The sequence below is a fragment of the Schistocerca piceifrons genome, chromosome 3, assembly GCF_021461385.2.
Source record: "Schistocerca piceifrons isolate TAMUIC-IGC-003096 chromosome 3, iqSchPice1.1, whole genome shotgun sequence".
In the NCBI taxonomy this organism is placed as follows: domain Eukaryota; kingdom Metazoa; phylum Arthropoda; class Insecta; order Orthoptera; family Acrididae; genus Schistocerca; species Schistocerca piceifrons.
Window position 1 is genome coordinate 947,701,514 of NC_060140.1, and position 13,802 is coordinate 947,715,315.

General features: G+C 41.2%; 1 protein-coding gene across 1 annotated transcript in view; it reads right to left on the reverse strand.

The window, feature by feature from the left end:
- Window positions 1–13,802, reverse strand: part of LOC124789252 (solute carrier family 22 member 7-like) — a 136,723-nt gene that overhangs the window by 105,015 nt on the left and 17,906 nt on the right. The window contains exon 2 of the mRNA XM_047256547.1: window positions 5,807–6,066. Coding sequence (XP_047112503.1) covers window positions 5,807–6,066 — 260 coding nt within the window. The remainder of the gene's footprint in view (window positions 1–5,806; window positions 6,067–13,802) is intronic.

The window sequence follows — 13,802 nt, forward strand, 5'->3', positions numbered from 1 at the left end:
TGAATTTACGGCCTTTAGATTTGACTGATTTATCGTATAACCGAAGTTTAACGGATTCCTTTTAGCGCTCATGTGGATGACCTCACACTTTTCGTTATTTGGGGTTGACTGCCAATTTTTGCACCAAGTGCATATCTTCTGTACATCGTTTTTGCAATCTGTTTTGATCTGATGAGCGTACTAGACGATAAACGACAGCGTCATCTGCAAACAACCTAAGACAGCTGCTCAGATTGTCTCCTAAATAGTTAATATAGATAAGGGACTGCAGAGGGCCTATAACGATACCTTGGGGAACGCCAGAAGTCACTTCTATTTTACTCGATGACTTTTCGTCATTTACTACGACCTGTGAACTCTCTGACAGTAAATCACGAATCCAGTCACATAAATATTCCATAAGGAGGCAATTTCGCTAAAGGCCGCTTATGTTGCTCATCTTCAAAAGCCAGTTTGGAAATCTGGGTATACAGAACCAGTTTGAAATTTCTTGTCAATAGCATTCAACACTTGTGTGAAAAGAGCTAGTTGTGTTTCACAAGAACGATGTTTTTTAAATCCGTGTTGACTGTGTGTCAATAGACCATTCTCTTCGAGATAATTCATGATGTTCGAACACAACGTTGTTGTTGTTGTGGTCTTCAGTCCAACGACTGATTTGATGCAACTCTCCAAGCTACTCTATTTTGTTCAAGTCCATTCATCTCAGAGTAACTACCACAACCTACACCCTTCTGAATCTGCTTACTGTATCCATCTCTTCGTCTCCCTCTACGGTTTTTACCACCCATGGTCCCTTCCAGTACTAAACTGGTGAGCCCTTAATGCCTCAGAACGTGTCCTACGAACCGATCCCTTATTCTAGTCAGGTTGTGCCACAAATTTCTCTTCTCACCAATTCTATTCAGTACCTCCTCATTAGTTACGTGATCTACTCATCTAATCTTCAACATTCTTCTGTAGCACCACATTTCAGAAGCTTCTATTCTCTTCTTGTCTAAACTGTTTATCGTCCATATATCAGTTCCATATATGGCTACACTCTATACACATACTTTCAGTATGGACTTCCTGACACTTAAATCTATACTCGATGTAAACAAATTTCTCTTCTTCAGAAACGCTTTCCTTGCCATTGCCAGTCTACATTTTATATCCTCTCTACTTCGACCATTCTCAGTTATTTTGCTTCCCAAATAGCAAAACTCCTCTACTATTTTAAATTTTAAGTGTTTCGTTTCCTTATCTAACTCCCTCATCGTCGCCTGATTTAAATCGACTACATTCCATTATCCTCACTTTGCTTTTGTTGATGTTCATGTTATACCCTGTTTTCAAGATACTGTCCATTCCCTGCAACTGCTTTTCCAAGTGCTTTTCTGTCTCTGACAGAATTACAATGTCATCAGAGAAGCCTCAGAGTTTTTATTTATTCTCCCTGGACTTTAATTCCTAGTCCAGTTTTTTCTTTTGTTTCCTTTACTGCTTGCTCAATATACAGACAGAATAACATCGAGGATAGGCTACAACCCTGCCTCAATCCCCTCTCAACTACTGCTTCCCTTTCGTGCCCCTCGACTCTTATAACTGCCATCTCGTTTTTCTGCAACCCTCTTACAGCACAAAAGTGCGTGATTATGTTCGCATGCCAAAATTTTTTATGAGGAAGGCGGAACGACGGTTGAGGCAGCTCGTTCCCCACATCTTCTGACAGTCTTCTAAAGAGGAACATAACAGAATCTTTCGTGTTCCAACATGAGTATTCCTGCACTGGCACCCTTTTTTCCCCTGCTACAACTAGGTGTGCTGCTCATACAAAACCATTGCTCTAAGTCAGCGAAACTTTGATAGTTCACTGATATGCTTCAACAAATTTTTATACTTTGACACATGCAAACAACAAATAAGTTAACACAAAATCATTTGATTTACTTTTTTTTTTGTTCTTTGCGCATCGATCGTAATTCATCAAAAACGCCCGGCTTATGATGTGCACCTTAAAAAAGAAAAAAAGTATTTCACTTAGTTTGGAATCTTCCCAGTTTTATATAATTTTTGGCAGTCATTTTAAGTTCTTTCTAGCTATTTTAAGACTCTTTTTGGTCTATCTTTGTCATTGCAGTAACACTTTGCGCATATTTGTACAAGCGCGAAGTGCCTTTTATACAGAGACAACAGATCATTTAGTTTTATTGGTGAAAAAATACTGGTTAAAAGCATCGTCTAGTGACCTCAGAACCATTATGATGATGCTAGAACCTTTGCCATGTGTTCACTACGTCATTCAAAACTACATTTGTGCCTCACGTCGGATATTACTGCATAATGTACACGTGTAAGTACGTAACTATGACCCTCTGTATCCCACAAACTGACTGTCATACTGAACAATGTTTCAAGGTTCCCCGACATCATCGTCTTCAGAACATATGATGAAAATTTCGACGAACTGTCATTAATACGTGTTACGGAAGTTTCTCTGCCACAACTCGTACTTTTGGTACCGAAAAATCATGGGTTATTGGGATTATCTCAGGAAGTGCCCATGAACAAATGGTCCTTTTATAATCTGCCTTACATCCATCCTGGACCAGACTGAATGCAGAAGAACCAACCGCTCAGTTTGTCTGGACTGGAGGAAGTGTGTAATGTTTTAATTTGACCATGTGCTGCAGAATAGTTTTATATACAGCAGAAAGACTTAACCCGGTAAGAACAGGAGTACGTAACGAAACGGAACGAAAAACTCTCAGGCGGACAGTGGGACCTCGAAGAACAAAAGGCGCATCCTCAGAATGGATCAGGGGAGGTTAACACAGCAAATAATACAGTTTCTTGTGAGCAAGAGAACCAAAGTACACCGAATCCAAGAGGTGCAAAGGTATCTAGAAGAAATGCGAACGTAGGAATCAGGGAAATACAATAGAGTAATTTTTAAGTAAAAAATGCAGGCTTTCACAGGTTTAGAGAACAGAACTAGACACAGAACAGAATCATCATGGGCGGAAGAACGAAGAAAGATGCAAAGTACGCGAATGAAAGAATATTGGACAAGGAGAAAGATCAGAAGAAACGAAACAGAAGCGAATCAACGTGGTCCTCAAATGGCCAAAACGAAAATAAGAAGAAGAAGCTAGAGCTTGGCCGTCCTTCCTATAGGTATACAAATGGTCACTAGGCCAAGAACTATCCAGAACGCTTGACCCCTTGTCTCTGTGATCAACAGAACCTGAGACATGAGTCTCTGAAATGCTAGCTGTCGTGCACGGACCGATTCATATGTTTTATGTGGACAGTGCAGCTCACATTATCCTGTTGTACTGGTATAATATATACAATCTTCACCAGATATTTGTGGTCCTCGCTGTGTGTATGCTCCCTGAACTGCACCTAATTAGTAAATAAACAATTTCAGGATGAAACTGTAGTTGGTTGATGCAGCATCAAGAGAACAAGTGCAGACAAGAAACAGGTGTGTGAGGTCTAGGCGCTCGGTCATAAGATATTCTGGCCCAAGTGCATGTTTTACGTAATACTGAGTGCAGTCGTATGAGGGATTTTGTGTGTTTAACTCCACCACCCCACCCACCCACCAACCCATCCCCACCTCTGTCCCAGGCCGCTGGCAAAATGGTAAAAGCCAACTATACCTCCAAACCCTACGTACAGAGTTTGGGGATCTGGTATTAACTGCACCCACTACGTATGTTGGAGTTCTAAGACAAAAGAAGTCTAATTAAAGATGACTAATTTTCCCATCAATGGAAAACTAAAACATCTTAAGACGTTTACAACCGGAAGTGCCCCCTGCCTTGCACTTCATAGTGGTTTGCAGGGTATGGATGTAGATATAGATTCTGTGCATCGGTTTTCTTACTGAGAGATTCTCGGTAAAGATAAGCTTTAAACAGGTGCAGATTTCACAGTGTATTCAATGTCAAAACTAATAGAAGTTTCTGTGAGACAATACCAACAACAGTCAAATCTCAATAACCATTCGAATTGTCATAAAAATTATAACAATTAAAAAGTCAACAATGACGAGGTGTTTCCAAAAGCCGCATGGCTGTATGGAGGGACTTTATTCCCAACTACCGGTTTCACGGCAGTATAGACGCATTTCAAGTTTATCTTTCAAGAATACAAACCACTGAGTGAAATTTTGAAATTGTAGAAATAAAGCACAGTAATACAGATGTGTGGTTTTTGGAAATGCCCTTTCAATCTCGACTTTTCGACTGTCATAATTTTTATGATAATTTGAGTGATTACTGAGTGTTATTTTTGTTATTATAAACAATGTCTCTGACACTTGATTGACCACCCCATAAAGTGGTTTCTAATACAAATTTTTCCTGGAGCCCTCTTCATAATGAGTAGTCTAAACTGCTTTTAAGTACTGGTAGTGCTTACTTTTGTGCGTACGGTGGTCAGACATCTTTAAATTTGGATCCGTCGTTGCCTTTAAAATGTGTCCTACAGTCGTAACTTCGCTCGATTTTCTGATAGATGTTTCTCCAAGATCTGACAGTGAATGTAGTTGCACGCTTTGCACATATCCCGTATTATAGGTAAGCAAGTTGCGCTATCTGTTTATTATTTTTCAAATTGGAAGTACAACACCTTCTGTTTTCACTACATTTTGTGAATGGTAACATTAAACCAAGATTGGTCTTTGCCATCTTTTTTCATCTTATGCTGTACACACATGTATAACAAGCTGTACTTAGTGTGTTTCAACTTCCATTGAAGTACTAGGCAGTTGTAGTAGACCAAAGCCAAAATTATGAACGAAAACGCACTCAATGCTGGTGTAATATTCTACAATATTTCTTATTTATTTTACAAATAGGTTTTCGTCTGATACGTGATCTACAGGTACAAAGATAAGCATTTGGTGCGGTGAAGTTTTGTTCGAGCAAATATTTTAAACTAATGCTTCTATAGAGTATCTCCATTTCCAGAGTTGAAAAATGTTAACATTAGATTTTAGGATTAAAAGAACTTGTTTTGTTTCAGTGTAAATAATAACTAAGATAAAATATGTGACACAGTAATTAATGGACCATAAACAAATTACAACAGTTGTTCACAGAAGAGAATAAACTGAACAATACGTATTCGAAAGGTGTGCCTGAACAAAATTATTTTTTCTTTAGCAGTTCCTAAATTACAAACAGATAAGATAGAGTAGAGAAATTAAGCAGGTAAGTGAAGCAGCTGTGATTATACAACATGTTTTTTATTTCACAAGAAGAGAAATTATGTAACTGAAAGAGAGGAAAATGGAGCATGTGAGTAAGGGAGAGCGGAGGGGGGTAATTTACAACATGTCCTGGCTGGGATTATGACAAGTATGTGCGGTTTAAAGTGGCGAATAAGGGAATTGCATCTGGTCATTCTGTACTAAGCTTAGGCTGATGGATATATGTTTGTTAGTTCCAATTACTTCGAGATAGTTCGTCTTCCTTCCTTTATTTTATCTTAGATAAATAATGTTACATAGCATTTACACTGAAACAATCCCTCTTGTTTTATTATTAAACCTAACGTTTACATTTTACATGTCTGGAAATGGAGATGCTTTCTAGATGCACTAGTTTAAAATACGTGATGCAACAAAATTTCACTGCAGCACATACTTATCTTTGTACCTGGCGGTTGCATAAGAGCCGAAAATCGGTTTGTGAAAAAATAATAAATAATGTAGAATCTTACATCAGTGTTGTGGGTGTTTTTATTCATACTGTATAAAACATTCTACCAGAACCGATCAATGAAAGCTAAAACATTTACCACTACAAACCTCGGTATGGTGAGGTTCTTCCACTCCTCAACTGAAAGGTTGGAAAGCTCCCTGCCAGGGACGTAGCACCAGTGATCTGGAGTCTGCATAGCCAGGTAGAACATGTTGACGCTCATCAGGTCGAAGCATGAGGCAAAGCAAACGAAGACGATGTTCAGCCTCGTCTGGAACTTCCCCCTGGACCCAATGGCGTCCAAGACCTCTTCGAATGCTGGAGAAGCCTTTGTTTTTGTACTGCATTCATGGATTCCAGTCCTCACCTGAAAATGAACAACCAAGCAGCGGTGACAGGGAAAGGTAGTGAGTCCCCAGGAAAGCAGCAGACATTTGTTTTTTGTTTGTACCGGCTAGCCGGCAACAATTTTATGTCTCTATAGAATTATCTAGTTCTGTTTCCAGTGACCAACAGCAGCAAAGTTACAAGTCTCATTGTCGGTAATGAGCCTAATGTATAATGGTACATTGTTTGCTGTGGCAAAAGTAGCTAATTTCTTATGACAAAATTTTAATGAGTTTCATTTATTTATGTCTATGTATAATCAGTCAGTCCATCCTGTTTGCTGTCTTCTTTTACAATTATTGTTTTTTTTTCTTTGTTGGATTCAATTCTTATATGCCTGTGACTCACTCATGTCAATATTTGGTGTTTGAGGTATTATTAGCATGTCCAGTAGCTGATGATCGATTGAGATGGAGCTGTGACGAGGTACGATTTAATGATAGACTTATGATGGATTCTAGAGGGGGAGAAGTTGCTGCTGGTCAATTTTTCCACTGTCAGGATGCATCAGTTGCATGACATAGTCTTCGTTCGACTCATATACAGCCACGTGTTCTGTATATGATTTAAAGCACTGTCTACTTGCGACTGTTAACGGTAAACCTATCGGTCATCAGTATACTTTTAGACGAACAGGATGCATTTGGGGGGAAAAGCAGGACTTTCGCCTTGGCGCCGCGAGGCATTTCAGCGAGACTTGCGGCTGGGGCTACACGGGCCACGACACTGTAAGTGTAGTAGCTCTATCTCATAGTTTGTGATTGTACATGGATGACAATGCAGTCTTTTAGGATGACGATTGCCCCCAGTACTGTGATGCTTTTCTTTCCATCAGCTGTTATAGCTTGTTTTGGCTTTGGTTAGGGCAATTTTTTTTTTAGTACCTGTGTGTAGTGGTGTCTGACGTCAAAAATGGATATGCTATACTCTTGCAGGTAACACACTTTTTTTAAATTCATCTCTGTCCAACACCAGGATCTAGTCAGTTGGACGTTTTTACCCCTAGCTTGTAGGTGTTGGGTAGAGTTTGAGTGTTTCTGTTGCTGGTTTCGAGTGGTATAAATCTTTATTATACTGTGCATACATTTGTGTAATTATGGCGGATCTTTGTGATTAATTACGTAATTAGGATAGATATTTGAGTAAGTTTGGTGTGGTATCACGAATTTTTTTCCAGCTGGATAACGCAAGCTTTATGGTATAGTTACTTTTTTTGATTTTAAGCCCTCCTTCTGCAGCGCTATGCATGTTGTTGTTGTTGTGGTCTTCAGTCCTGAGACTGGTTTGATGCAGCTCTCCATGCTACTCTATCCTGTGCAACTTCATCTCCCAGTACTTACTGCAACCTACATCCTTCTGAATCTGTTTAGTGTATTCATCTCTTCGTCTCCCTCTACGATTTTTACCCTCCACGCTGCCCTCCAATACTAAATTGGTGATCCCTTGATGCCTCAGAACATGTCCTACCAACCGATCCCTTCTTCTAGTCAAGTTGTGCCACAAACTTCTCTTCTCCCCAATCCCATTCAATACCTCCTCATTAGTTATATGATCTAATCTTCAGCATTCTTCTGTAGCACCACATTTCGAAAGCTTCTATTCTCTTCTTGTCCAAACTAGTTATCGTCCATGTTTCACTTCCATACATGGCTACACTCCATACAAATACTTTCAGAAACGGCTTCATGACACTTAAATCTATACTCGATGTTAACAAATTTCTCTTCTTGAGAAACGCTTTCCTTGCCATTGCCAGTCTACATTTTATATCCTTTCTACTTCGACCATGCACTATCCATATAGTTGTGAAATTAGGACCAATCTTTATGATTAATTAATTAGGATGGATAATTGAGTCAGCTTGCCAAGCAAAATAAATGAAGTACACTAACTTAACCTTCTACTTAAGTTTCTATGTGTTAGGAGGTGGACTTAGGATTTCCATCCAGTAGAATCAGGGTTCAAGTGGCTGGCAAGTTGCATTTTTTTACTTGCACTGTGTGTTTGTGCATTGAATTATTTTCAGGTGTTTGAATGCGTTATTTCAGTGATCTACGAGTAGTCTGCATGTCTGCATGGTGTGTACTGGATTATTTGAGTAACTTACGAGTTGTTTGCGTCTCTGGATATCAGCATAATGCATTATTTAAAAGTAGTTTCCAGGTCTGCAAACTGTATATTGTGACCCCAAGCACGTCACTGTGAGTGTTCTGCAACAGCATAATAAGTAAATAAATTAGGTGAAATCTGTGGCTAAATAAATTGTTCAAAAAATAAATAAAATACGCTCCTTCCTCTCTCCAACAGCCCAGAACAGGCTGATCCCTTTTTCACATCAATTCCCGCCCCCCCCCCCCTCTAGACCACTGGCAAGGTGAGTTTTTGTACCAGCGTAAATAAATAAACTGGGTGACATCCGTCCCTCAATGTGTGTAGGAAATATGGTTGGGTGACCTTGAAAAGTAGTTGAAACTAGGTGTCTGAAAGTGTAGTGAACCCCTTTTCTTACCTATATGATGGTGGTACTGCCTCTAATTGCTTAAATAAAGACATATGTCCAGAGCTGAAAGAGTGCATGTAATACAGCTACTAAAACATGGACCACCTATATCTCAGCCTCTTGTGGCAGTAACACGACACTAAAGCTGTGGGTAGATAATAAATTTAAACAAATTTGATCAAAGTTAAACAAATTTATACAAATTTAAAGAAATTTGAGCAAATTTAAACAAATTTATAAAAAATGGTTCAAATGGCTCTGAGCACTAGGGGACTTAACTTCTTTGGTCATCAGAGAACTTAGAACTACTTAAACCCAACTAACCTAAGGACATCACACACATATATGCCCGAGGCAGGATTCGAACCTGCGACCATAGCGGTCGCGCGGTTCCAAACTGTAGCGCCTAGAACCGCTCGGCCACTCCGGCTGGCCAAATTTATAAAAATTATAATTGAATTGAATGAGCAGTCTCCAGTGGGGGTGACACGATACTAACTCACCTCAGCTACAGGAGTAAGCTCTTAGAGCAAAATTCACACACATTTTCCAGGAGGATGGTGAACACACTTGATTGTGGTACTGGTTCTAATTGTTTAAGTAAAGACTTATGTCCGGTTCCTAGGAAGAATTACTTAGGTTAGTGGAGGTGCCCTTACTTTCCCACCATTTTCTTAGGTTAGTAGAGGTAGCCCAACTGACCCATCTTCCCGCCAAAAGCTGCCATTTTGGATAATGGCACTTGCATGATCAGCTGACGTCACATGGCGCCACGTACTTGCGTCACGACCGCCATATTGGATAACAGTACTTTGGGGTAGAAACCGCCTTGCCCCACTACTGACATCTCCCGCTGCGCCTGTGCTGAGTTCATGACCATATGAGTTAGACACCAGGCGATTGCAAAACCGTGACCTGGTCAGATGAGTCCCAATTTCACAAGTAGTTAATGGTAGGTTTCGAGTGACTTAGACCACACGAAGCCATGGATGAAGTTGTTAACAAGGCACTGTGTAAGCTGCTGGTGGCTCCATAACGGTGTGGGCTGTGTTTACATGTAAAGTACTGGTTCTCTGGTACAACTGAATCAATCTCTGATAGGAAATGATTATGTTCAGCTACGTGGAAATCAGTTGCAGCCATTTATGGACTTTATGTTTCCAAACGATGATGGAGTATTTATGGATCACAGATTCCATCTCGCTGGGCCACAACTGTACGCCATTTGCTTGAAGAACATTCTGGACAACTCGAGCAAATGATTCAGCCACCCAGATCAAAAAATTTCAAATGTGTGTGAAATCTTATGGGACTAAACTGCTAAGGTCATCAGTCCCTGAGCTTACACACTACTTAACCTAAATTATCCTAAGGACAAACACACACACACCCTTGCCCGAGGGAGAACTCGAACCTCCGCCGGAACCAACCGCACAGTCCATGACTACAGCGCCTGATTCAAAATGGTTCAAATGGCCCTGAGCACTATGAGACTTAACTTCTAAGGTCATCAGTCCCCTAGAACTTAGAACTAATTAAACCTAACTAACCTAAGGACATCACACACATCCATGCCCGAGGCAGGATTCGAACCTGCGACCGCAGCAGTCGCGCGGTTCCAGCCTATAGCGCGTAGAACTGCTCGGCCACCCGGCGGGCACAGCGCCTGAGACCGCTCGGGTAATCCCGCGCGGCCCACCCAGATCGCCCGACATGAATTCCATCGAACATTTATAGGACACAATCGAGAGCTCAGTTCGTGCACAATATCCGGCGAAGTCAACATTTTTGCAATTATGGACGGCTATGGAGGTAGCATGGCTCAGCTGGACTTGTTGAGTCCATGCCACGTCTAGTTCTTGCAATATGCTGGGCAGAAAGAGGTCCGACACGATGTTAGGAGGTATCTCACGACCTTTGTCACCTCAGTGTAAACACCCTGTGACCACCCCAGGGTCTTCGCTTCCTGCCAACTTGTATGTTGGTGAATACAACAATACGAGGTGAATTCAAGTTCTAAGGCCTCCGATTTTTTTTCTCCGGACTGGAAAGAGATAGAAACATGCGCATTGTTTTAAAATGTGGCCGCGTTCGTTGTCAATACGTCCCAGAGATGGCAGCACGATATGGCAGATGGAATTTTACCGCCAGCGGCGAGAATGAGAACTGTTTTAAATACTTAAAATGGCGACGTTTTCCTTACTTGAACAGCGTGCAATCATTCGTTTTCTGAATTTGCGTGATGTGAAATCAATTGAAATTCATCGACAGTTGAAGGAGACATGTGGTGATGGAGTTATGGATGTGTCGAAAGTGCGTTCGTGGGTGCGACAGTTTAATGAAGGCAGAACATTGTGTGACAACAAACCGAAACAACCTCGGGCTCACACAAGCCGGTCTGACGACATGATCGAGAAAGTGGAGAGAATTGTTTTGGGGGATCGCCGAATGACTGTTAAACAGATCGCCTCCAGAGTTGGCATTTATGTGGGTTCTGTGCACACAATCCTGCATGACGACCTGAAAATGCGAAAAGTGTCATCCAGGTGGGTGCCACGAATGCTGACGGACGACCACACGGCTGCCCGTGTGGCATGTTGCTGAGCAATGTTGACGCACAACGACAGCACGAATGGGACTTTCTTTTCGTCGGTTGTGACAATGGATGAGACGTGGATGCCATTTTTCAATCCAGAAACAAAGCGCCAGTCAGCTCAATGGAAGCACACAGATTCACCGCCACCAAAAAAATTTCGGGTAACCGCCAGTGCTGAAAAAATGATGGTGTCCATGTTCTGGGACAGCGAGGGCGTAATCGTTACCCATTACGTTCCAAAGGGCACTACGGTAACAGGTGCATCCTACGAAAATGTTTTGAGGAACAAATTCCTTCCTGCACTGCAACAAAAACGTCCGGGAAGGGCTGCGCGTGTGCTGTTTCACCAAGACAACGCACCCACACATCGAGCTAACGTTACGCAACAGTTTCTTCGTGATAACAACTTTGAAGTGATTCCTCGTGCTCCCTACTCACCTGACCTGGCTCCTAGTGACTTTTGGCTTTTTCCAACAATGAAAGACACTCTCCGTGGCCGCACATTCGCCAGACGTGCTGGTATTGCCTCAGCGATTTTCCAGTTGTCAAAACAGACTCCTAAAGAAGCCTTCGCCGCTGCCATGGAATCATGGCGTCAGCGTTGTGAAAAATGTGTACGTCTGCAGGGCGATTACGTCGAGAAATAACGCCAGTTTCATCGATTTCGGGTGAGTAGTCAATTAGAAAAAAATCGGAGGCCTTAGAACTTGAATGCACCTCGTATAGAAATTTACGTTGAAAACACAAAAACAGATAACTTGAAGTGGTATATCAAGACAAGTGGGCACATTTGACGCTGCGCTTGATAAATTTATGGATGAAGAGTGGCTTATTATAATTGTGAGAACTCACTCTTGCCTGTAAGGGGCGAGGGAATGTAAGAACAGTAAACAGAAACAAACTATGAATAATAATTGCGAAAACAGTCGATAAGACCTACACAAAATCAGTATCAAGAAACGAACAAAACCAGTGGACATTATAAATGAGGACTGATTGGTTCAAAAACAGGCAGCTTGTTTTGTAATATCCCGAAACAGCGGGAGGAGCGTCCTGGATATGATGAGCTAGGCCGGCAGTCATTAAAACACAAGCTTTTTGCAGAAACTATATCTACATCCTATTCTACGCAAATACTCAGAAAGCCACCGTACGGTGCTGGGGGGAGGGTACCCTGTGTCACTACTAATCATTTCCTTTCCTGTTCCACTCGTAAATAGAGCGAGGGAAAAACGACTGTCTGTATGCCTTCATACGAGCCCTAATTTCTCGTATCTATCTTCGTAGTCCATCATCAGCAACTTTTGAATTTCGTTAATAAACCATGGTGGAAGTTTTCCATCCTTTATCCACTTACTAGGCACATAATTCCCGAGACCAGGATTTACAATCTGCTTGAACTTTCCTCATAATTCCTCTACGTCGCTCTTGCTGGAACTAAGTGACATCAGTTCAGCCTTTAAGTGAGATGCTAAGAACATCTTATCTGCTCTATATAGCAGAAACGCTCTCCTAGCCGTCTTGACTGTTTTATTAACTTTTGTAGCCATAGCTGCTAAAATGGCATCATGAACGCTATCCCTGCTTCTATCCTGTAACCTCCCCAGAGAAATTTGAAAGACAATATTTAAATGTTAACGAGAATAGAACCTAGTGTAACCTCCCAGCAAATAAAATAATTTATTGACAATGACAATTAAATGAGAACTAGCAATCTGAACCAAGTGTAAGCTGCCCACAAAAATGTAAGACAATTAAATGATAATGAAATCTCAGTGACAATGAAAATGCAAATAGACCGAAATGTCGATCTTAGGCCCTGTGAAACTTTGAATTTAAGTGAAACTTTTCTTTAAGGAAATGCATGGGAGACTTTCTTTCAATTCAAATGATGGTTTTCTTAAAAATGCTTGGTTTGAAAACAAAATTATTATTGGGGCGATTCTTGAACAAATTAATTACAGTTAAGATGCATTACATTATCAGATGAGCGCAATGCTGCTTCATTACCTTATTTAAAAAATATACCTCTTCCTGAATCTTGACCAGAGGGCCATGTCGACGCCCGCCGACTCCTCACACACAACTCCGACTGTCTCTTGCGCGCTACTAGCACTGACTGAGTGCAACTAGCAACTACTACTACTGACTCCCTACATGCAACAGAACTCTCGCGCGGTCAAGCGCAGACTAGCAGCGATAAATAACTCTCTGGTCAGAGATTGTCATGCCTCGCCATCGCTGCTACATAACATACGTGTTTCAATCCTCATCAACTTTTTTCTCCGAAAGCGGAAATATTTTGTTGATTGCGTAGGGAAAAATGACCATCTACATCCACGTGACTACTCTCTACTTCACATTGAAGTGCCTGGCAGGGGGCGTAATAATATACGAGAAAAATAAGAGAAAAATGAGATCGCTCAGAAAGATTTAGTTCTTCATTTTTCCCACGTTGTATTCGAGAGAGGAACGGTCGAGAAATAGTCTGGAAGAGGCTTTGTGAACTGTAGAGCAGTTCCGTAGACGCAGATGTAGCCCTCCGTATGTCTTGCAGACTACGTGGCCATTGAAGTTAAAGGCGTACATAATAACACGCATTACCATAAAAATGGGTTGC